A 27419-nucleotide genomic window follows, 5' to 3' on the forward strand; every position below is an offset into this window, starting at 1 on the left:
CTACAAAACGGGAAAATTGGTAGAGTGAAAAGTGAAGATAACGAACAGTGATCAATCCCACAACTCCCACAAGCAATACAAAATAGACAGTTGGGCAAACACGGACCCCCGGACACACCAGAGGTAGGATCAGGCGCCCAGGAGGAATAAGCATCCCCTGTCGACCGGTCACAACCGCCGTGAGCTCTATATCCTGATCAGGTAATTGTAATTATCTGCAGTCAAAATCAGTGTGCCAAGAACGGTCTAACAATCGGTATGAAACCCGTCAGACAGCATTGACCGAATGATAGGATGTATTGGCAAAGTAGATCGTTATAACGACCATAGAATTTGCGAAATGCTGACTTCAATTGAGAGTGTTGAAACCCCTGTACCATCAACTTCTTTGTCAGTAGTTTGCCTCGATTTAAAAACTGACCATACTCAGAACAAGCTCTTGCGTATCGAATCAGTTGAGAGATATAAACACCATATGCAGATGATAATGGAATATTGCTACATACAGTGGCGTAGATTCCATTGAGGCAACCGAGGCAGCTGCCTCGGTAAAAAAAAAAACACACCACCTTTTACGTTGTTAAAATGTCGATAGCTTCTGGGGGGGCTGCGCCCCCCAGACCCCCTGCCTCGGTAATATTCGAACCCAAGCTACGCCTATGACATAGATATGGGAAGTTGGCGATGGAGAAGCTGAAATCATCCCGTTTGTCATACAGTCGAGTTGTCAGTTTGCCGTTAATGTCTACTTTCCACAAAATATCTAAGTATGAAGCAGAAGTGGACGACTCTGTGGTGTCTTTTATTTCGAGCTCACAGGGATATATCGAATCAACATATGAATGAAAAATTATTATTGTTAATAGACAAAAACGTCGTCGATATATCTAAATGTCGAATTGAAGGCCACAACAAGATATTTTTTTCTTCTCACGTAGAAGTTTTTGAATAAATTCTGCTTCATTAATATAAAAGCAGGTCAGCCAACAAAAGAGCACAATTCGTACCCATGGGAATTCCAACAGACTGTTGGAAGACCGGATCACCAAAGACCACGAGGACATTGTCAATGAGGAAATCTAGAATATTTTTTATTTCAACTTTAACAAAGTAATTTTTTGGATGACTGATCACTAGATATGAATATTTCCGTTTTCCATTTTTGTTGAAGAAGCAATTGTCTAGAGTATTGAAAATTGTACAATATCATAATATAAATCATCAAAAAGCAAGACAGTGATTATCAAGAGAATTTATCTAATAATTTCCATTTGGCAATTACGTATTTTGATTCAACGCAATAACGAGATATTTCAACATAAGCATAATGGTAAATGAATTTCTACATGTTTCACCCCATCCTCCCTTTTCGTTGTTGTAATAATACAACGAAATCAATTCTAAGGCCTATAAATAATCAAGTTGATCACGATCATTTTAAGTCAACTGTTTTAAAGACATGTGTAAAATAATGATTTTTTAAATCATAGTATAAGTGTCAAAGTTGATCCAAGGGAGGTGTAACAATAAGTATGTTAATTATGAATTACGAATAATCTCACGTACGTTTTATTGATGTTGTTGCCCCGTTCTGAAATAAATGAAAGCACTTTGCATGTGGTTCTTAATGATTTAATAAGGTGAATATACAGCCAATTAATTATACATATACATTGTACACATGTATAGGATACAAAGAGGATTGCAAAATACAATAAATTTACACAAAAAAGAGTAAAGAGCATACAAGTAGTAAAGAATTGCAAGACTAGGATTAGAGCTATCCGTTTACATGATTTGATGTTTGCATAACCATTATGAAGCGAACAGGAAGTGATGACGAATTTGAAATTTAGTTTCCTAAACGTAATTTTGTCCTTTTTGAGTGTGTGTTGTCCAAGAAGTATATGATATAGATCGTCTTCCGGTTGACTGCATAGTACTGCTTCTAAGTGTACACGGAATGAGTTATTTGAAGTTCCACCATGCGTCTTGCTGAAACACTAAAGACGGACAATAACGTGATCAAATAACGGAAAATCACGCTGAAGACGGACAAATGCGTGACCAAATAACGGAAAATCACGCTGAAGACGGACAAATGCGTGACCAAATAACGGAAAATCACGCTGAAGACGGACAAATGCGTGACCAAATAACACACACGTGCATAAATCGTGTAAGGATTTTGACACAATAAGCTTGTAATAAATTTGAGGTTCTGAATTTAACCACAGGAGTCAGCAACCTGCCACACTACTGTGTACTTTTTGAAGCATAAAAAGCACTTACGATTCGATATTATCGTATTTTACAGTATCCAATGTGAATGCTTTTATCATGAGGTTGCCTTTGACACTTATGGTAAGATGATTTGAAGCGATACATATACAGGTATATTATCAATTTTCAGTGTCCACCATTGACTGAAGAGAGGAAGGAGATAAACTAGTGTAATGCAAGCAATGCAATCTACAAGAGTGGGAGAGTAGTAATTGTTGGAGTAAATGCCATTGTTTCAGTAAGACATGGATAAATAATAAATATTTTCACATCTTGTGGAAGTGTTAGACGAATAGATGTTGTTTCTGATCTTTCTGCATGGTAAAGCTGAAAAGAGATAAACCTCTATTACTAAGTAAACAACAACATCATATTTCACAAAAATATATAATAGCAATTCATTGGTGTAATAGACGGAAATGTTTATCTTCTGTGAGCATTGTAAGTTTCAGAAATTGATGACTTACACATGCTTTGGTTGGTTGTCTGGTTTGCGGACATCAGTGTAATTTGATAACCTATTCAATGAAGAATATTTAGTAGCATTGTGACAATTTCGTCTAATCCTGTGTTTGGCTATTATGCGTGGTATTGACTATTTTTACACGATTCTTCGATGTCAAATTGTCTAAATTTACTGTTGAATGTGCTCAATATCATTGGTCAGAAACAAGCGATCAGCAATCACAAAATTTTAGATGATGAGAATGTAACCACGTTTTTTGAAAAAGCAATATCTGGTTGTTGTTTTTTTTTTTAATTCTAATAGAATGTGGTGTTACAATACAAACCATGAGTGATCTACTTTAACGGATGGGCGCCATAATTTGAATGCCACAAAAGATGCCACCCCAAGTGATGATACCGCTGACGTCACAATCAGAGCGTACATGGCGGCACTTGCTTCACATGAATACGTGCCGTTCCCCAAATTACATTGATACATGGCTGGACAGGGGTCTGATGAACAACGGTCTATACAAAAAGAGGGTAAAACAAATTCAGTCAGTCTGTCGGAAACACATGCGAATTTCATCATATTCAATCCGCACAAATCCCATACATATATTTCTAATTTCACCTATTTCACAAACTTTTCCAGAAAATCCATCCAAACATTTTACATCGTTAATGAAATACCGTATGCGCAAAGGGTACCATTTAAGCACGAAAAATCAACACACTCATTTGTTTCAAATATTAAAACAAGAGACCCACAGGCCTTATCGGTCACCTGAGTATTAGTTAAAAGTATCACTAGCCCCAAAGACATGGAATTTAGACGAGAAAAAAAATCCTATTCTGCGTATCTAGGCTAAGCTAAATTCTAATATTCAGCAACAGTAAAAATCAAAGTGTGTTATTAAAACTTATATGTCCCCGATAGTACCAATACTGACGAAGGACTTTACATAATATGTGTAACATTAACACGATGACTAATTTGGACCCTGTGGTTTTGAAATTCACAATTTTGTTACATCCGTTACTGCTTTTCCTAAACATGTGTTTCAATTTCCATACCGTATAAGCAAACATTTAAAAGTCTTTAAAATGATAGAGACAATAGTCAATAATATAATTTTGGCCCCACCCTGGAACAAAAACCATTACCCCTGGGGGTCATAAATTTACAATTTTGGTAAAGGACTCTTCTAAATATTTATTTAGTTTCAATTTAGCATCATTTAATTTCAATTTCGTATCATTAGTTTGGATCCAGGTTAAAGTAAGTCCTCAATACCCCTTCCTTGTCGTAAGAGGCGACTAACTGGGGTGGTATTTCTGATGAGACCGCAAAAACTGAGGCACCGTGTCACAGCAGGTGGAGCACGATAAACAAAGACCATCAGCGCCGATCATGGGCCTAAATTTTGCAGCCCTTCGTCGACAATGGTGACATTTCCATTTGAGTGATAAAATTCTTGAGTGGGACGTTGAACAATATACAATTAATCAATTTACCATCACTAGTGTAATAGTATTAAGTTTTGACAATCCATTACTGATATATATATGTTTTTATATTCATACATATTTAGATCTTAGATCCACCCCTTTATTTACACCACTACACAAAGGTACACTTACAATTTATATACCTTGGGGGCTTTGGTCATGGATCTGAGTGTGGTCATTTTGTATGAAGGGTTTTTATTGGTCAGTGATTGTCAAGTTGCATTTGGTTGGTTTTCTCGGTTCTATAGTTTTACCGCCAGTTTTGAGCAGTATTAATATTATTTAGAAGCTAGGTAGACATTTGAATAGACGTGATTTTGAGAAAGAGTTTAATACTGACAGCAGACTACAAAATCCTTGATTTCTGGTAAGTAACATATTTATACTAATTCCTATTGCTACTAGTTAATTAAAAGTCTATTCTGTATATTTATAATATAAACTTCCCATTTGCACTTTTACTAAATGACTGAAAGAATGAATGAATGAGTCAAACTTATTCCTTATATTGATTAAAGAATTCAGTTATATATATTATTATATTGTAAGGTGATATAAATCAGTTAACATAGATTTAATGCTTATCAAAAGTATCTGATGACTTTGTTCAAAATGAGCAATTAGATATTTAGTTTAATTTATGAAAGTGATTTTACATGGTACATACATGGTACTATATTGAATTATAGAGTCAATCCTTGAACCTGATGATATTGTCCAAGCTGTAAATTTACTGAGGGAAGCTTCTTCCCATCGAAGGGTATGACAATATTATTGTTTTATTTCATTAATTACTTTTTATGAATACTCACGGGAGAAATACTATTTTGCAAAATGATGTATCTTTAGAGTTATCTCCCTTAAATGATAAACGTATCTTGATAGAAATCAGTAAGATTAAATATCGTTTAGCATAGACTTTGATTGTTAAGTTAGTATTATATCGTTGTTTTATCATATTTCAGGGCTATCTTTAGTGATATACTATTAAGTCCAATCACTATGTCCAAATAAATATATATTAAGACCTGAACCCTACAGGCGTTTCGTCATTCTTGTTGGGAGAAACCCTGTTACACTAGTATTGAAGCGGATATTATTTCCATGGTTTACACATATACACTATACATGTACAGTATGAAAGGTGAAGATAACGAACCGCGATCCATCTCATAACTCCTATAAGCAATACAAAGTAGATAGCTGGGCAAACACGGACCCCTGGACACTGGATCAGGTGCCTAGGAGGAGTAAGCATTCGCTGTCGACCGGTCACACTCTTCGTGAGCCCCATATCTTGATCAGGTAAACGGAGTTATCCGTAGTCAAAATTAGTGTGCCAAGAACTGCCTAACAATCGGTATGAAACACGTCAGACAGCATTTGACCCAATGATAGGTTGTATTGGCAAACTAGATCGTTATAATGACCATAGAATTTGCGAAATGCTGACTTTAAACGAGACAGTTGGAACCCCTGCACCATGAACTTGTTTGTCAGTAGCCTGCTTCTATCTAAAAACTTACCATAAACAGAACAAGCTCTTGCGTATCAAATCAGTTAAGAGATATAAACACCATATATAGGTGATAATGGGATATTGCTACATGTATATGGGGAGTTGACGATGGAAAAGCTGAAATCATCCCGTTTGTCGTTGTAAGTGCGCCGTTGATATCTACTTTCAATAAAATATCTAAGTATGAAGCAGAAGTAGACGACTCTGTGGTGTCTTTTATTTCGAGTTCACTGGGATATATCGAATCGACATATAAATGAATATTGTTATTGTTAATAGATAATACATCGTCGATATATCTAAATGTCAAATTGAAGGCCATAGCAAGAGATTTTTTTTCTTCTCACGTAGAAGTTTTTGAATAAATTCTGCTTCATAGGAATATAAAAACAGGTCAGCTAACAGAGGAGCACAATGCATGCCCATGGGAATTCCAACAGACTGTTGGAAGACCTGATCACCAAAGACCACGAACATATTGTCAATGAGTATATACAAAGTTCAGCCCCGCCCTGGATTCAGAACCTCTACACCGGGGTTCATGAAATTTACCATTTTGATACAAGCTTTCCTACTCTATATGACCATGCATATAGTTTTTCTTGCAGATGTGCAGTTGTAGAGAAGATGATTTTTTTAAATTAATCAATTTTTGGCTGTCTTTGCCCCGCCCCTGAACACATGGGGTGCAAGAGTCCTATAATTTATGATTTATGTCCCTATTGTCCCAAAGATGCTTCATAACAAATCTGAAAAGAATTGAAATGGTAGATATCAAGACCGGTCTATTGTTGCTCTTTCCTTGTATCATGATGATTTATGCACCATGACGATTTAGTACGCATCTTGAAAAACGCGCTTAAACTACAAGGAAAATCGTGCGGAGTACACAATAAGTTCCCCAAGAAAATCTATAGGCAAGCAGGGCAAAAAAAAAAACCGAAACTAATTGTAGAGAAAATCTTTAATAATGGAAAATTGTACGAGCATCAATATTCTGTTGATGGTGCGCAGCCAGCGAAATTTGAGAGTGGCACTACAAAATCAACGTCATAGACGAAATCTGAGTGCACCCGACGTTTTGGTTTGAACCCGCAGCATTTGCTCCTCAGACGATTTTCAAACGCGCCCGTGTCACTATATATCTCTCTATATACTTTGATTTGTTGCAATCCCGTGGGGATCCGGGTTAGAATAGGTCCTCAGTACCCCTTGCTTGTCGTAGAAGGTGACTAAATGGGGCGATCCTTCGGATGAGACCGCAAAAAACGAGGTCCCGTGTCACGATAAAGATCCCTCCCTGTTCAAAGGCCGTAAGCGCCGAGTATAGGCCTAGATTTTACAACCCTTCACCGGCAGTGGTGACGTCTCCATATGAGTGAAATATTCTCGAGAGGGACGTAAAGCAATATTCAATCAATCAATCGATTTGTTACACTATAACAATGTTTTAAAGAGTCCGAGGCTTTGTAAATTATGTGACCATATTAATATCGAAGGTGAGTTTCATCTTGAAATGTCTATTTTAAATATTGATTTGAAAAAGAAATATATAAAGAGTTTCTATTAAACAAAAGTGCCTTTGAATTAGTTAAGTTTCTTAGTGTTGACATTACTAGAGAAGTCAATGACTTGCGGAAAAGTGTGCAAATACGAAGTATAACATAAGTCAAGAATGTTTTAGTAATACTTTGATAACATTCACTCATAAATGTGAATATATTATATTTGTAATTTCTTCTCTTGCCCAATCATTCGTTATATTGTGTTTTTACATTTACGAAATATATTCCGATGAGTTGTAATAACTACAGGACAATAAGCAATTAAATTTTAAAGAAGAAGTTGAAAATGTACCATTGTTAACACACGACGACGGATGCAATGAATGCAGGTCTAAAATTATTTGAATAAGTCAGATAAAGAGAGTATCTCAATTAATAAAGGCTACATTAGTAAAAATTAATAACCATTGACATAGTACATCCTGATGACAGTATTATCAGCTACAATTTCTCCGTTAAACACGCCTTTCACTGGTTTACATCAAAATTAAACAAACAAGTCTGTATATAGATATTGAATTACCGATGTTGCACACAATTCCCCATTTGTCAGCTGGGCATAGGCACGAAAATCCGTTTATTAAATCGGTACATGTTCCTCCACTCTGGCAAGGCGCACTAGCACATTCGTTGATTTCTAACGGTAAATGAATATAATCACACGACACATAGAAAATATAAAAACACTGAAAGTCTATCATTTCATTTACCAAAATAAAACTACCTGTTTCACAATGTACACCAGTATAGCCAGTCGAACACCCACAACTATAACCATTGATGGCGTCATAACATGTAGCACCGTTCTCACAGGGACTACTGTTACATTCGTTAAAGTCTGAAAGACAAATGGAAAGTCAATGATTTGAATTTTACCATATTGTACAGTTCATATACATCTAAATAGTATCGATGTCGATTTGTGCCCCCTCCCTTCCACCTACCCCCTAATTAGTTCGATGAATCCATATATTCGGGCATTTCTTAAGAAGACTTCCTCAGTTTTTTTTTCCAAGCTTGCACGGATTGCTTGCTGGCGGTTAATATATGGGAGCATGTTTAAATAGTTTAGATTGTAATATCTCAGACTCAGACTCCTATTTAGCACATTGATCGATATACTTACTTATTTCACATGTCGTTCCCGATGTTCCTGTAGGGCATGTACAATTGAAACCATTTAAAATGTCTGTGCACAACCCGCCGTTTTGACAGGGACGACTCACACATTCATCAATATCTGAAAGACAACAAAAACTACAGTACTATAGTACGAGTCCCTTTTCATAAACACGGCTGTTTTAAAATACGTTTGACCTTTAATCACATCAGTATCGAAATTGTTGGATTAAGCACAGGTATCCAGTAGGCAAGATAAAAGTAAACCCTAATTTACATGTCCACACCTTTTCCTGACAAACAAAACCCTATTACCACATGTCCAAACCTTTTCCTGACAAACAAAACCCTAACCCACATGTCCAAACCTTTTCCTGACAAACAAAACCCTAACCCACATGTCCAAACCTTTTCCTGACAAGCAAAACCCTAACCCACATGTCCACACCTTTTCCTGATAAAAAAAATCCCCTAACCCACATGTCCAGACATTTTTCTGACAAATAAAACCCCATCCCCAAAACGATGGTTTCATTTTCCAAGAAAACCTGAAGACCAAAGTTTTTTTAAACAATATTTTCTATTGCACAATTTTGCTGTGACGTTTGCACAACTCTTCAAATCATATGGGAATCCAGGTTAGAATAGGTCCTCAGTACCCCTTGCTTGTCGTAAGAGGCGACTAAATGGGGCGGTCCTTCGGACGAGACCGCAAAAACCGAGGTTCCGTATCACAGCAGGTGTGGCACGATAAAGATCCCTCCCTGCTCAAAGGCCGTAAGCGCCCAGCATAGGCCTAAATTTTGCAGCCGTTCACCGGCATTGGTGGCGTCTCCATATGAGTGAAATATTCTCGAGAATATTTAACAAATATTGTAAATATTCTCGATAATATTTCAATCAATCAATCAATCGAACCATTGTGACGTGATGGAGTATGTTTATTCATTTGTTTCACGTTCCCTCAATAAATTTTCACCTATTTTTAGACGTCATCGACTGCAGGTGAAGTGTCACAAATTTAGACCTATAAATGGCATTCAGGGTCATAGAAGTGGGAGTTTTTGTCATGTCAAACCTGCCATAACATTCAAGATCTCATCCGAAAGACCCACGACTCTCACTTCAAAATGCCGACCATAAGAGCAGTTACTGGTTAGGTTTACGTCTTCAGCGTGGCTAAGGCACGAACTGGCCACCATTTCACGAGGAAAACGTTCTAAGCACTTAGCCACCGCGATCTCTAGATGGATCACATTGATCAAAGGATTTCTTCGATGTTTACGATTACTGTGTATTAGTGCGTCATTATTATTCCATGTTTTGAATTTCACAATCGAAAGAATTCTCTGAGATTTCAGTGCATTGTCAGAAATATAGATTATGTACAGTGGCGTAGCTAGGTTTGAAATATTTGTAAGCAGGGGGTCTGGTTTTTCGTTAATACAAATTTAACGACAATATTTGTAAGCACGTGTTTACAGTGCCACAATGTAGCTACGCCATTGGATTAAACGACAGTTGAAATATATTGTATAATCTCTCATCACTAAATGCATGTTTGTTATTTCATTCATAAAGATTTGTAGATACACTAACCCGATTCGCAACTGAGACCAGTGTAACCATTTAAACACGAACAGTAATATCCATTGATGACGTCTATGCATGTCCCACCATTATCGCATGGGTTGCCAATACAATTATTGGTATCTGAAATGAATTTAAATTTTAAAAAGTCATAACATTAATATTAAAACGAAACCATATGTGTTGTCCAAAACAAAAGCAAAGAAACAGCAACGCACCCCCCCCCCAAAAAAAAACAACAACCCGCAAACCTGACTCACACATCACTCTTATGAAACCCTCACTGATATGTATCAGTTATAGAAGATATAGCAAAACGCTGGAAAGTTTATCATTTCATTTCTTTAACCTTTACCAAAATAAAACTACCTGTTTCACAATGTACACCAGTATAGCCAGTCGAACACCCACAACTATAACCATTGATGGCGTCATAACATGTAGCACCGTTCTCACAGGGACTACTGTTACATTCGTTAAAGTCTGAAAGACAAATGGAAAGTCAATGATTTGAATTTTACCATATTGTACAGTTCATATACATCTAAATAGTATCGATGTCGATTTGTGCCCCCTCCCTTCCACCTACCCCCTAATTAGTTCGATGAATCCATATATTCGGGCATTTCTTAAGAAGACTTCCTCAGTTTTTTTTCCAAGCTTGCACGGATTGCTTGCTGGCGGTTAATATATGGGAGCATGTTTAAATAGTTTAGATTGTAATATCTCAGACTCAGACTCCTATTTAGCACATTGATCGATATACTTACTTATTTCACATGTCGTTCCCGATGTTCCTGTAGGGCATGTACAATTGAAACCATTTAAAATGTCTGTGCACAACCCGCCGTTTTGACAGGGACGACTCACACATTCATCAATATCTGAAAGACAACAAAAACTATAGTACTATAGTACGAGTCCCTTTTCATAAACACGGCTGTTTTAAAATACGTTTGACCTTTAATCACATCAGTATCGAAATTGTTGGATTAAGCACAGGTATCCAGTAGGCAAGATAAAAGTAAACCCTAATTTACATGTCCACACCTTTTCCTGACAAACAAAACCCTATTACCACGTCCAAACCTTTTCCTGACAAACAAAACCCTAACCCACATGTCCAAACCTTTTCCTGACAAACAAAACCCTAACCCACATGTCCAAACCTTTTCCTGACAAACAAAACCCTAACCCACATGTCCACACCTTTTCCTGATAAAAAAATCCCCTAACCCACATGTCCAGACATTTTTCTGACAAATAAAACCCCATCCCCAAAACGATGGTTTCATTTTCCAAGAAAACCTGAAGACCAAAGTTTTTTTAAACAATATTTTCTATTGCACAATTTTGCTGTGACGTTTGCACAACTCTTCAAATCATATGGGAATCCAGGTTAGAATAGGTCCTCAGTACCCCTTGCTTGTCGTAAGAGGCGACTAAATGGGGCGGTCCTTCGGACGAGACCGCAAAAACCGAGGTTCCGTGTCACAGCAGGTGTGGCACGATAAAGATCCCTCCCTGCTCAAAGGCCGTAAGCGCCCAGCATAGGCCTAAATTTTGCAGCCGTTCACCGGCATTGGTGGCGTCTCCATATGAGTGAAATATTCTCGAGAATATTTAACAAATATTGTAAATATTCTCGATAATATTTCATTCAATCAATCAATCAATCAATCGAACCATTGTGACGTGATGGAGTATGTTTATTCATTTGTTTCACGTTCCCTCAATAAATTTTCACCTATTTTTAGACGTCATCGACTGCAGGTGAAGTGTCACAAATTTAGACCTATAAATGGCATTCAGGGTCATAGAAGTGGGAGTTTTTGTCATGTCAAACCTGCCATAACATTCAAGATCTCATCCGAAAGACCCACGACTCTCACTTCAAAATGCCGACCATAAGAGCAGTTACTGGTTAGGTTTACGTCTTCAGCGTGGCTAAGGCACGAACTGGCCACCATTTCACGAGGAAAACGTTCTAAGCACTTAGCCACCGCGATCTCTAGATGGATCACATTGATCAAAGGATTTCTTCGATGTTTACGATTACTGTGTATTAGTGCGTCATTATTATTCCATGTTTTGAATTTCACAATCGAAAGAATTCTCTGAGATTTCAGTGCATTGTCAGAAATATAGATTATGTACAGTGGCGTAGCTAGGTTTGAAATATTTGTAAGCAGGGGGTCTGGTTTTTCGTTAATACAAATTTAACGACAATATTTGTAAGCACGTGTTTACAGTGCCACAATGTAGCTACGCCATTGGATTACACGACAGTTGAAATATATTGTATAATCTCTCATCACTAAATGCATGTTTGTTATTTCATTCATAAAGATTTGTAGATACACTAACCCGATTCGCAACTGAGACCAGTGTAACCATTTAAACACGAACAGTAATATCCATTGATGACGTCTATGCATGTCCCACCATTATCGCATGGGTTGCCAATACAATTATTGGTATCTGAAATGAATTTAAATTTTAAAAAGTCATAACATTAATATTAAAACGAAACCATATGTGTTGTCCAAAACAAAAGCAAAGAAACAGCAACGCACCCCCCCCCCAAAAAAAAAAACAACAACCCGCAAACCTGACTCACACATCACTCTTATGAAACCCTCACTGATATGTATCAGTTATAGAAGATATAGCAAAACGCTGGAAAGTTTATCATTTCATTTCTTTAACCTTTACCAAAATAAAACTACCTGTTTCACAATGTACACCAGTATAGCCAGTCGAACACCCACAACTATAACCATTGATGGCGTCATAACATGTAGCACCGTTCTCACAGGGACTACTGTTACATTCGTTAAAGTCTGAAAGACAAATGGAAAGTCAATGATTTGAATTTTACCATATTGTACAGTTCATATACATCTAAATAGTATCGATGTCGATTTGTGCCCCCTCCCTTCCACCTACCCCCTAATTAGTTCGATGAATCCATATATTCGGGCATTTCTTAAGAAGACTTCCTCAGTTTTTTTTCCAAGCTTGCACGGATTGCTTGCTGGCGGTTAATATATGGGAGCATGTTTAAATAGTTTAGATTGTAATATCTCAGACTCAGACTCCTATTTAGCACATTGATCGATATACTTACTTATTTCACATGTCGTTCCCGATGTTCCTGTAGGGCATGTACAATTGAAACCATTTAAAATGTCTGTGCACAACCCGCCGTTTTGACAGGGACGACTCACACATTCATCAATATCTGAAAGACAACAAAAACTACAGTACTATAGTACGAGTCCCTTTTCATAAACACGGCTGTTTTAAAATACGTTTGACCTTTAATCACATCAGTATCGAAATTGTTGGATTAAGCACAGGTATCCAGTAGGCAAGATAAAAGTAAACCCTAATTTACATGTCCACACCTTTTCCTGACAAACAAAACCCTATTACCACATGTCCAAACCTTTTCCTGACAAACAAAACCCTAACCCACATGTCCAAACCTTTTCCTGACAAACAAAACCCTAACCCACATGTCCAAACCTTTTCCTGACAAACAAAACCCTAACCCACATGTCCAAACCTTTTCCTGACAAACAAAACCCTAACCCACATGTCCAAACCTTTTCCTGACAAACAAAACCCTAACCCACATGTCCAAACCTTTTCCTGACAAACAAAACCCTAACCCACATGTCCACACCTTTTCCTGATAAAAAAATCCCCTAACCCACATGTCCAGACATTTTTCTGACAAATAAAACCCCATCCCCAAAACGATGGTTTCATTTTCCAAGAAAACCTGAAGACCAAAGTTTTTTTAAACAATATTTTCTATTGCACAATTTTGCTGTGACGTTTGCACAACTCTTCAAATCATATGGGAATCCAGGTTAGAATAGGTCCTCAGTACCCCTTGCTTGTCGTAAGAGGCGACTAAATGGGGCGGTCCTTCGGACGAGATCGCAAAAACCGAGGTTCCGTGTCACAGCAGGTGTGGCACGATAAAGATCCCTCCCTGCTCAAAGGCCGTAAGCGCCCAGCATAGGCCTAAATTTTGCAGCCGTTCACCGGCATTGGTGGCGTCTCCATATGAGTGAAATATTCTCGAGAATATTTAACAAATATTGTAAATATTCTCGATAATATTTCATTCAATCAATCAATCGAACCATTGTGACGTGATGGAGTATGTTTATTCATTTGTTTTACGTTCCCTCAATAAATTTTCACCGATTTTTAGACGTCATCGACTGCAGGTGAAGTGTCACAAATTTAGACCTATAAATGGCATTCAGGGTCATAGAAGTGGGAGTTTTTGTCATGTCAAACCTGCCATAACATTCAAGATCTCATCCGAAAGACCCACGACTCTCACTTCAAAATGCCGACCATAAGAGCAGTTACTGGTTAGGTTTACGTCTTCAGCGTGGCTAAGGCACGAACTGGCCACCATTTCACGAGGAAAACGTTCTAAGCACTTAGCCACCGCGATCTCTAGATGGATCACATTGATCAAAGGATTTCTTCGATGTTTACGATTACTGTGTATTAGTGCGTCATTATTATTCCATGTTTTGAATTTCACAATCGAAAGAATTCTCTGAGATTTCAGTGCATTGTCAGAAATATAGATTATGTACAGTGGCGTAGCTAGGTTTGAAATATTTGTAAGCAGGGGGTCTGGTTTTTCGTTAATACAAATTTAACGACAATATTTGTAAGCACGTGTTTACAGTGCCACAATGTAGCTACGCCATTGGATTACACGACAGTTGAAATATATTGTATAATCTCTCATCACTAAATGCATGTTTGTTATTTCATTCATAAAGATTTGTAGATACACTAACCCGATTCGCAACTGAGACCAGTGTAACCATTTAAACACGAACAGTAATATCCATTGATGACGTCTATGCATGTCCCACCATTATCGCATGGGTTGCCAATACAATTATTGGTATCTGAAATGAATTTAAATTTTAAAAAGTCATAACATTAATATTAAAACGAAACCATATGTGTTGTCCAAAACAAAAGCAAAGAAACAGCAACGCACCCCCCCCCCCCCCCAAAAAAAAACAACAACCCGCAAACCTGACTCACACATCACTCTTATGAAACCCTCACTGATATGTATCAGTTATAGAAGATATAGCAAAACGCTGGAAAGTTTATCATTTCATTTCTTTAACCTTTACCAAAATAAAACTACCTGTTTCACAATGTACACCAGTATAGCCAGTCGAACACCCACAACTATAACCATTGATGGCGTCATAACATGTAGCACCGTTCTCACAGGGACTACTGTTACATTCGTTAAAGTCTGAAAGACAAATGGAAAGTCAATGATTTGAATTTTTAGCATATTGTACAGTACACATGAATTTGAATATAGTCCCGATGTCGAGCCTTCAGAGTTCGATGAAATTAATCCCTATATTTGGGTAATTATTACATTTACATGTAAGAAGTGTTCCTCATTTTTTTGTCCAAGTTTGCACGGATTGCTTGAATGATGACGGTTAATTCAAATAGTTTTATTACATTTTCAACAGTGAAATACTTAAATTTATCCATTGAATAAAGATTGATATTTTCACAGTTTGAAAATAGCAAGTGTTATTTTAGTGTGAAAATGATTATATGCTACAATATTTATCCGCGATACATAAGGTCACCTTCAATTTACGTTAGACATAATTAGTCTTTTGTGATTTTTTTATTTGAATACCCAAAATAATTTCATTTTCACTTGGGGGATTGCTTGATCTGCCTATTAAAGCATAAAATGCATCATGTCTTGCAAAATGTACCAGATGACGTCACGTCATATCGATTGTCTCTGTGAATCGCTTACATATTTAAATGACGACAATGTTGCATGCTATAAACTCTAATGTAGTCGAAAACTTTTACAAATGCAAAAACTGCGAATTATATAGCTCTTTCTGGTACATTGCATATTTTGTGTGATGTAAGGCCTAGATTTAAACTTTCCGATATTTTCTGTCGGAGCGACTCGAAGAAAACATTAGGCCTACATACGTAGCCTACACATATTTTTTGTTATCAAGATTCGTTGCAAACTCCACCTTGATATTCTTAAATGAATAGCATTATGACATCATGAATAAGACATTCCCCGCCTTTTTCTCAAAATAAGCCTGAAAACTGTCAAATGTCAAACAGATTATTCCTCAGGAAAAGATGTGCGCATTTGTCGAGCAAAATGATATATATTGTGTATTATTTTAAGATGAAAAACATGCTTGAATATGAATTTGCTCGCTGTATGTTTTCTGAAAGGAAAACCACTGAATTTATGGATATTTTCATTGAAAATTGCATTTTTGCAATTTTATGCCAACTTCAAGCTCTCGTCATATGACACAAATCATTTTGCTGATCAAACTAAGCGAATTTGGGGTTTGCTAATCTATTCCTTATTCGAATGCCAGGGTTTGAGCTCCAAGTGAAACCATCGATATTTTTGGCCAGATGACTTTAGAAACTGTACCTACTTCTTTGACCAATAAAGTACATATTAAGAACCAAGATGGCGATTTCTCGCGTAGTCGGTATGTTTGAAAATGAATCCTTGCGCGGTGTAAGTGATTTCTATTTATCAGTGTTTTACAGGGATAGCTAAAAATGTTGAAGGGACAACTGAAGAAAATGTAATAAATAGAAAATTCAATGTTTTTTTTCTTGGATATAGAATTTATTTCACTCGTGAGTCAGGGTTGTTTTTGGGAGTTGAACTATGTTCAATCTCCCTGGGTCATCACGCACTTTTCTGCGCAGTAATTTGTATTGATTTGTATAGTGGTCGTCAGCGGGGGTTCTGTGTCAGCTGATTTACTCCTAGGTAAATCAACATAAACTTTTATAAACATCCGCCATTAAATAATCCATGTAACTTTTCTGAATTAATCTAATTTTGATAATTGACATGTAAGTAAATGCAATGATATTGTATTCAAATCAATTTGAATACAAGATTTCGATCAAATTGATACTGATATACATAGAAAAATAAAAGATAAGGTTGAAAATTGTCGGTTGTAGCGCAGCGTCACCTATAAACATTGATAGGGAAACGAACGACAACTGCACACAAGACCTATTGACACAGTGGCGAAACCTCAGAAAATTTTCAAGAAATAACTCTACAACATTGTGTATGTGTATATATTTGTTTTGTTTTTTAATGTGATATAAAGAATGCTTGATGTTACATGTATATTGAATTAAAACACGTCATTCCTAGTCAACAACTTTCGATTGGGATCGGAATACGAAATAAAATTTCTTATATCCGCGTATCCGGTTGCAAAATGAAACTGCTTCAAGTTATTGAATTACGTAGTAATTGCACGTTACACATTAGAGAACTGTTCCTTTTAATAAAGAAAGTCACAAAATAGATACAAAATGAGTGTACCTTATTCATTACTGTTACCGAGCTTTCGTCGACGAAAATCTCGAAATGGCGTGTTTCGCTGCGCTTGATGACGGTAAGGTCCACATTTTCTAAGCTACGTGAGTAGCGTGATATTTGTTTATGAATTTTTTGTGCATACATGGTATGTCTCGGCTAGGAATAATGGAAACTTTCTCACCTATGTATGTAAAGACATATTAATCTCTATTTTTGAAAATGTAGAACACTTTTATCAAATGACAATGTTTGAAAACGCTTAGAGCCCCGATGCAATGTCAGAATTTCCTTTTCCAACACATCAATATGTCAAATTCATTATCCTTTTTGAATAGTATGTACCATATTTTGTACCAGTTATCCATTTTGAATCCCCTATTACAATGGGATTTTGCTGCACTCTGTAATGTTTGAGTGGATGTCATGAGTGTGTGTCAAACAGAAATTTTAAGAGCATTGGATAAGGTGCTGCCATGTATGACTTCACTATCAAAGTTTAACCCAGTTGCCACAATGTTGAATTTATGCTGCAAAAAGGATTGGAAATTGCTCTGGTCAAAACACATTGTTTATTTGTCTACAGATGAAAGAGACATGAGGATTCTCCCTCACCAACTGAAAAAAAAAATAGTTATGGATCTTGTACATGCATAGTTTATTAATCACTATAGATTTCCAGCATCACAAGTCTGATTCCACTATATGCTTCCCATACTGTCAGGTTCATTCACCCCCTGTTTGAGCCACAGTATAATATCCCAAATACCTTGGCAATAAATAACATTATTTGACTAGTGTTTCATTTTTAGCGGAGTTGCGATGAAGTCGAACTCGGCTTATGATCTGATGAAGTGCCTTTGGGTGGGCAGGCGGGCACACATCAACATTTCATTTCCGCACCATAGCTCTTGAGCAAATTAAAGGATCTCATTCAAACTTAGATGGATTGTCACCCTCAGTAAGATGAGGAAGCCTATCGATTCTGGGGTCACTAGGTCAAAGGTCAAGGTCACAGTGGCTATAAATAGACTGAAATTTGGAGAAAATTTTGTTTTCTGCACCATATCTCTTGAACGAATCATACAATCTCAATCAAACTTAGATGGATTGTCACCCTCAGTCAGACCAGGAAGCCTATCGATTCTGGGGTCACTAGGTCAAAGGTCAAGGTCACTGGCTATAAATAGACTGAAATTTGGAGAAAATTTTGTTTTCCACACCATAGCTCTTGAACGAATTATAGGATCTCAATCAAACTTAGATCGATTAAGTAAGACAAGAAGCCTATCGATTCCGGGGTCACAAGGTCAAAGTCACAGTGGCTATAAATAGACTGAAATTTGGAGAAAATTTTGTTTTCTGCACTATAATTTTTTAACAAATTATAGGATCTCAATTAAACTTAGATGGATTATCGCCCTTGATGAGACAAAGAAGCCTATTTATTTTGGTCAAGGGTTAAAGGTCAAGGTCACAAAGGATTTAAGTCTGCTGAAATTTATGTACGCAAAATTTTGCTCCCTGCTTGATAATTCTTGCAAACTTTTCTGCCGGTTCCCTCTATGCCCATTCCTTGCGCAACTCGGCTCGTGCATTTCCGATGCCGGACAATTTTTAATTTTTTTGCATTTCATTTATTTTGAGTTATTATACAATTATTTACCATTCCATTGATCCTCTACAGGACTGTAGTATACTCAGGTGACAGTTTAGCATATTGGACTACCTTTTCAAGTAATGAATCCTTAGAATTAGCTACAACTAGGATTAAACTTGAATGTATATATACAGGGGGAAAAAACTTCTTCATAACTGCAAGGCATTGATAACCATATTGATTTGAATGTTTGGGCCATAATATGTGGTCACATTTTTCATGAGAATATAAAGGGGTGAAATTCTAGAAAACAACAACACGACTTCAGTTACTCGAGGAGCGTTGTGGCCCATGGGTCTTCCATTATCCATGTTTGCTGTTGTAACGCTTTGAAAAACAACAACAGTTGATTTGTATCTAAAATCATGATAATATTCAGTCATTTATCCTCCTACCCTTCCAGTGCTATCTGTTCTAACTGAATTTCCACAATGTTCAACTCCCACGAGTACTTTAAGTACTTTGATTTGTTTTACCTCTCGTGCTTCGTACCCGTGAAAATATTAAAAAAAAATATCCTGTCTCACTCCTGAAATAACTTCTAACATTGAATATGTCTGTATCTCTATACCCAGACTCCTATTGAGCACATTGATAGATATACTTATGTCACACGTTGATCCCGATGTTCCTGTAGGGCATGTACAAATGAAACCATTTAAAATGTCTGTGCACAACCCGCCGTTTTGACAGGGACGACTCACACATTCATCAATATCTGAAAGACAACAAAAACTATAGTACGAGGCCCTTTTCATAAACACAGCTGTTACTACATTCGTTTGTGACCATTAATCACATCAGTGTCGAAATTGTTGGATTAAGTACAGGTATCCAGTGGGCAAGAGAAAATTATTTTTAACCTTAAACCTCATGTTCAGATCTTTTGATGAGAAATAAAATCCAACACCAAAACGATGGTTTTATTTTCCAAGAAAATCCCAAGACCAAAGTTGTTTGGGGTTTGCTTTGAACAACACTAGATGAAACCCCGCGCAAGTCGGAGCTGTTACTAGCTATTCTTACGGCTAAGGCGTGGCAAAGGCACGAATTGACCTTCCTTTCACCAGGAAAACGTTATAGTACCACTTAGCCACCGCGATCTCAGATTTCAGTGCATTGTCAGAATTATAGATTACATGACAGTTGAATTATAATGTACAATCTCTCATCACTAAATGCATGTTTGTTATTCCATTCATAAAAATTTGTAGATACACTAACCCGATTCACAACTGAGACCAGTGTAACCATTCAAACACGAACAGTAATATCCATTGATGACGTCTATACATGTCCCACCATTATCGCATGGGTTGCCAATGCAATCATTGATATCTGAAATGAATTTAAATTCAAAAATGCATAACATTAATATTAAAACGAAACTATATGTGTTGTCCAAAACAACAAACAACACCCACCCACCCCCAAAACAACCACATACCTGTTTCACACATCACCCCTGTGAAACCCGCCGGACATTCACATGTATAATTCAGTCCATCTTTTATGCAAGTTTTGTTATTAGTGCATGGATTACTATCACATGGGCTTACCTCTGAAGATATATAATAATAGGTCTGAATAAGATACGTGTACTATTAATGTAAAAATATTTCAAAAGCAACAAATAAATCTTTTATTTATTTAGAAATGATATACTGAATATACACACCAGAGACCCGTAAGGCAATGCAATGGTAGTTACTGGTCAATCTATCAACACAGAGAACGTCATAAACAATTGTGTTCGATGTAATAGTAAAATACCATGGCTAATGGTAGTGTTTGTTCAAAGTTGAGAATTTAAGAATGATATTTGCAGTTTCGCCAATGCAGATTACATGTAGCTTTAATATTCGAAAATATTTAAGAATCATGCCACAAAAATGGTATTTAAAGAGATCCGTGTTATTGTGCAGTGAGTGCATCATTCAAAAGGCAATTAGATTTTGGGACGCAGTTCGCGGTTCACTATTCGCAATTCAATAGTGAACTGCATTCTAGAACGCAGTTCGCAACTCAAATTTCTATATGCATAAAACAACACCACATTGGAATTATAAGGATGGGGTGCCAGTTGCCAATCCCAAACACTGTTAAGAAATGGTGATGGTAATCTCTCTAGTTACGTAGATCCGTCAAAGAACAGTCACTACCCATTTGAACTGTATTGGGGTTGCTTCGGCACATGATCGAGAGTCGCGCGCCCTAATCACGAGACTAGCGACCGGTAACTGCATGTTTGGTAGCACATTGTCTGGTCAGAATCAATCCTTGTGTCTAGTATAAATTTCTGGTATCCTTCCACTGTGTGCACTCTTAGTATTCACTAATGACTTCTATTTGGCCAAACAACCTAGGCTTAAGGTCATAACACACTCGTCAGGTTTTTCCATTCCCTATGGTTTAGGTACTGTTGCGACCTATCTCGAGGGGTGCTATTTAAAGGGACATGGACACGATTTGAGTCGAAAATCTTCAAATTTTATTTTTCCATTTTTAATGTTTAGAATGTTTAACTAAGATATTTCTAATGGTTAGCAAAAATTTGAATATCACTTGTCAACGTACATGAGAGATATAGAGCTCACAATTCTTTGTTATGTAAACAAGGCTCATGCCATGTTTTTGTTTACATAGGTTAAATATACAAGTAAAAGTTCGTTTAAAGCAGATTTTTTTCAATTCACAGGTTAATTCTGAATACAATCAAACAGTTTCTAGTGTTTGGCACATCTCATTTTGGTTTAAACATGCTATTTTCTATTACACCATCTATATGTAAACAAAAGCATGGCACGAGCCTTGTTTACATTTCAAAGAAAGGCATTTTGGTTGACCATTAGAAATACTTTAGTTAAGCATGGTAAACAATAAAAATGGAAAAATAAAATTTGAAAATTTTCAGCTCAAATCGTGTCCATGCCCCTTGCGTGAAGTGTTCCGGTTCATACTCTCATACAATGTATATTTCCAAATATGAAATCTACTTCCTTTTATATTTACATTCTACTTTCACTTCTGTCGGAATTCCCAGCCGTTAAAATAGAAGCACTATATATTCATACATAGATTCATACGTGCATTGTTCACAATTAAGCCATCAATGAGAAAATAACTATCATTACAATTTGTAATGAACATTGGAAATATAAACAGTTCCCAATGAACATAAAAATTATAGATTTTATGGAGTAGAGAGGAAGGGGTTTTAAATATTGTTAAATAAGTTTCGAGGTTTTGGCCCTGTTACTCAGTCCATGTGGGGATAAAACACAAGATTCAAACTTTTGTTCTCTTTATGACAATGATGCAACATGGCAGATAGATATTGAACCAGTACATACAGTGTGTAAGGATAACATGAAAATGATAAAATGTTGATGTACAATTTGTATGACGGACACACAACAACAAACAAAAAACATATTGATCTTAAGGTGATCTAATATGATATTACGACTATGTAATTTTAACGGTGGTATGTACTTTGTACTTTGAAATTTAACAGGAGCACCAGAGAGCAAAATGTAGAGATAGAGTGACCACGTTCTAAGAGTGCAGGACGTCGTGTAGGAAGACATTGCTCTGAAAGAGAATGCAAGAGAGGCCCTCGAAGCACAAAAATGATTGATTGATTGGTTTCTTACGTCCCGTCCAGAATTTTTCATCAGATGTAGGTGAAGTACCACTTCAGACTTACCCTTAGCGTTCAGGGCCGTAGCAGTGAAGTAGCACTTCAGACTTACATATGTACCCTTAACGTTCAGGGCCGTAGCAGTGAAGTACCACTTCAGACTTACCCTTAACGCTCAGGGCCGTAGCAGTGAAGTACCACTTCAGACTTACCCTTAACGCTCAGGGCCGTAGCAGTGAAGTACCACTTCAGACTTACCCTTAACGTTCAGGGCCGTAGCAGTGAAGTACCACTTCAGACTTACCCTTAACGCTCAGGGCCGTAGCAGTGAAGTACCACTTCAGACTTACCCTTAGCGTTCAGGGCCGTAGCAGTGAAGTACCACTTCAGACTTACCCTTACCGCTCAGGGCCGTAGCAGTGAGGGTGATCTTTATCATGCCAACGCCTGTCGCGACACAGGACCTCCATTTTTAAGGTCATATCCGAAAGAACCGTGATTCTTACTTCTTAATGCTGAGCGTTTGGCGAAGGAGCAATCACTACCTCTGTTTATGTCTTAGGTTTGACGCGGCTTGAGTTCACAACTTCCCGGTTACGAAGCGAACGCTCTACCACTGAGATACCGCGACCGGTCAATCACAGAAATGAAAATGATGATCTCCATCAAGGGATAACTAAAGAATAGGGGACTAGTCGAAGGGAATTCATTGCATTAAGTGTACACCAGTAATGAGTAATGATATGTAATGTTAAACGTTGAACATTTACCCATTGTTGTCAACTGCAGCAGCACACAAAATATGGGAACCAGTTTGCTTCTCAGATGGTGTCCATGACGTCACAATGTAGTAGACATCAGGACAGGAGTCATTTTGTAGTGACGTGTAGGTCATTCCAGCAGGCGATGTAAGATCAATTCGTGAAATGCTGACAAGTGGGATTTACAGACATTTAATGATAATAACCCACATTTGTTGAAGACAAAAAATCCAAAAACTAAATTGTTTACGAAGCACCGATAACATTAAAGAGCATGTTTTACGTACGTTTGATTGCTATAAGCATAAAAATGTATTTCAACGGTTTGTAGTGTTTTTACAGCTAGGACGCTGCCCACCGGTGGAGTGCTGTTTACGAACACTGGGGGCGTATTGACTGAGGTATTTACATAGACAGTATTGATGAGAAACTGAAAAATATAAGATCGTATCTTTATTGTCAGAAAATGTTTAAAATCTGAATCCTTTCTGTCTTTTGATAAATTGATGATTGAGTTGTAACATAAGAGCCTTACCTGTAATGGTACAGACGACATGTGGTCATCGGGAGTGTACAGCTGGCCCCCAATGATGATGTTGGAGTTTGGGAAATCTTCAATAGTTAAGGCAACAGCGTACATTCCATTTAAAGTGTGGTTGGAGTGGAAGGTAATCGTACATGTTTCCTGTAAACGTAATTGTTTACTAATCAATGTCTCTCAATTTCTGCTTGTCAATAAGAATCTCATGAGTGAATACTAATCTTGTCAATCAGGTATAACATTATAACTAATACAAGTAATCAAGACTGCATCATCTTTGGTTTTTGTAAAATATTTCATTTATAAATCAACAGGATTGGGAACAAGTTCTAACAACCTAGTAATTTGACACGGAAGTGTCGTATTCGCTGAAATTATCTACTATATTCAGATGTAATATGTAGCAATATTGTAAAACGACTGAACATTCCTTTACTTGACTGGCGATTTTCTGTTCTATCAAATTGACTGAATATTCTAGGATTTCCATTTGCATATAGATTACACGAGACTTCTTTTTAAAGGAAGTTAGCTCCTGAGCCTTTGAGCACAACTGCGCAGGGTGCTACAATTAAGTATTTACTGGTTCAATACTGATCTCATTGGTGCAAACATATTACACATCTATATATTACTAAACCCTATTCAGTTGAAAAAAAATTGTGTCAATTCAAATTTTGAAAGGATTTTGCAGGGACTATATTCTGTGGCGGATGGATTGATTAATCAAAAAGATCTAAATCTGCGTGATATTACAGTTTCTGTTTCATCCAATATATCTTCTATATTTATACTCCTATAGTGTATTTCAGTTTTATGATTTATGAAACAAGTAGTTGAGACTTGGAACTAGTTCAAATGTCGTAATTCATTAATTTGGTTGATATATTTTTCCAAACAAGACACCGATTCTTAAAAAAGTCTAAATTAATTTACTCGAAATTTTGTATGAAAATTCATTATTTTCGCCAATAATTTCAAATTTGGTCTCTAAACCCCCACTTTTAAAAGTTACATTTTAAATTTTAAGACAAGACCTTGAAAATTATGTGAAATGTTAGAAATTGACATTACTCCTAATCTGTTCTTTTAAACTTTCAAATTTGATATCATGTAGCAAAAAGGTCATTATTTATTTTCATTACTTGTATTAAACTTTTCTAAAATCTGTATTGTTAGAAGACATGACTATGTACCTATTCTATGTAATAATTGATTTGTGTTGCTTATGTTGTGTTGACACCAACACACAAATCAAGTTTAATTGAATAAATTGTAAGTACAAAAAGGTCATGTTTAGAACGCTGTAGCTGCGACCCCAGCTTTTCTTTTTAATTTCCTAATTCTCCTTCAATGTAGAATTCAAAAGTACACTTCCCCCAAAAAATTGACATTACTGCAAATCTCAGGTGCGAACCTCTTTAAAATAGCTCGGAATGCAATACAGAAATTGCTTTGGTAAAGCATATTGTGTAATGTGCATTGTACAGAATTTTGATATAAGAAACGTATCATCTGAGTCGAAACAATGGTTAGAATACGTGTTTTGATCTAATGTGTTATCCTTCTTTACTTATGCTTACAGAGTTGAGCGTTGCGTAAGGAAGGGTGTTGCAAACAGAAACACATTCATTTCCGGTAGCCCATCGACAACGCACAGTATCACCATCGCTATCTATCATTGGAATCGTTAGGATCACTTGTCTCCCGTATGGTTCACTGTGCAAAAATGTAGAAAAAAAACATAGTTTAGGTAAGAAGTAATGAAAAATGCAGGGTATAATGAAAAGGAAAAAAATTCTCGTAAATTTCACGAGTATTCGTTTCATCAAAGCAACAAATCAGGACGTGAAACCGACACGGTCCCAATAAGTATTACGTTTTAAACCCATATACAAATGTCATGTGTTTTTTCTTGTGGACACTAAATGTTCTGAAAATCTTTTAATTACGTAATCGGTCTATTGTAGAATAATGGACGTGACATTTCTTTGATTTGTGCAATCACCGTGGTAGAATTAACGGTAGCGGTGGTATCTAGAATTATTATCTTACATGTACAGGGGTTTTCCAGCAGTGACGGGACTTGTATTCGGTTGATTTAAGTCGCTTCTTTTTGCAAGAAATATTTTTGTTTCTACACTCCAGTTTCCTGATGATCCATAATCCGGATATATCCAACAGCATCCGCTAAATCTGTGAAGAAATCAAAGCGATTTGATTTAGTTAACGGAATAGAATGATGGATAAAACCAGATATGTGCCAAGTCTATTATACTTACGACACTGTGTATGGTCCTATGCCTGTAAAATTGTACACGAAATTTCTCTCTCCCTGTTCCCATTGATCGTCAATGCTTGCCCCGGTACAGATGTAGTTGATATCGTTTACGTTTAATGAGCCGCTACAGCCACTGGTGCACTTCCACCACTGTCCGGAACCACCAGTCGTTAAATTTCCAATGTCCGTCGTCGAACACCCTGGCCCTCTTCCATAATACCAGCCGAGTTTGAAAGAAAACTCCACCTTTGATTTCATTTAACGTTCATAGATGTTTTGATGGTACTGTCATGCGAGTTTAATATATCTTTCGAATATATAATTAGTTTGCAACTAGATGAGTATCTTTAAGTTTGCATTTTATACCCTTCAATAGCAACTTGTGAAATCATACTAATGCTATTTTAAAACAAAAATAATGAACACGAACATTTTTCACATCTAGAAGCAGTTGTCATCGACATCGTTTACTTTAGGAGGAGCTGGGCCAATACTCTAGTTATTCAGAAAACTTATACCTGGTTTTCTATGCCAGTTGGTTGCCAGTTTATCGTTCCACCGCGAAAATGATTCGCACAGGCTCCTGAAATGGCGAGGAAAACGAGAAGAACAGCAGCCATTACTCTGTAAGCCATCAAACAATGTTTATCATAATTTGGAAGAATCATAATTTAGAAGAAGCATTTATTATATACAGTTATATGTCAATTCAATGACCAATCGTTTTAGATTTTTCGATCGGGAAGTTATATTACATTTATTTATGAGGTACCATTTAGGTTATAAGCTTAAGTGGATGTCAGTGAAATATGACTTCAGATTTATTGTTCTACTTATGATCGATACTTATTTCATGCTGATTTGTGATCTTTGTCCTGAGGTAGTTTCACGGTGATCGCCAAGCCTACCTTGATTTGTACCTTAACGGACAAATTCTGTACTCGATACATGTATAATATATGATCATTTTTGTTACATAAGGAACATTTAATTTGGAGCTCCAAGCAGCTCCCTAATAATCAAGTTTTATTTACTGTATATGATGTCAATAAATATAACATAA

General features: G+C 36.7%; 1 protein-coding gene across 1 annotated transcript; it reads right to left on the reverse strand.

The window, feature by feature from the left end:
- Positions 1–1626: 1626 nt before the first annotated feature.
- LOC125651448 (protein jagged-2-like) lies at positions 1627–26976 on the reverse strand. The gene is made up of 20 exons (XM_056139266.1): positions 26875–26976; positions 26358–26602; positions 26131–26271; positions 25659–25794; positions 24070–24219; positions 23822–23964; positions 23544–23702; positions 20809–20849; positions 20578–20691; positions 20355–20468; positions 19735–19848; positions 15242–15355; positions 13166–13279; positions 12765–12878; positions 10806–10919; positions 8453–8566; positions 7850–7963; positions 3075–3258; positions 2751–2801; positions 1627–2610 (listed from the first exon to the last, which is right to left on the reverse strand). Exons 1-20 carry the CDS (start codon positions 26974–26976, stop codon positions 2568–2570), a joined length of 2421 nt encoding a protein of 806 aa, XP_055995241.1. The 3' UTR covers positions 1627–2567.
- Between the last annotated feature and the right edge of the window lie 443 nt (positions 26977–27419).

This window comes from Ostrea edulis, chromosome 5 (assembly GCF_947568905.1).
Source record: "Ostrea edulis chromosome 5, xbOstEdul1.1, whole genome shotgun sequence".
NCBI lineage: Eukaryota > Metazoa > Mollusca > Bivalvia > Ostreida > Ostreidae > Ostrea > Ostrea edulis.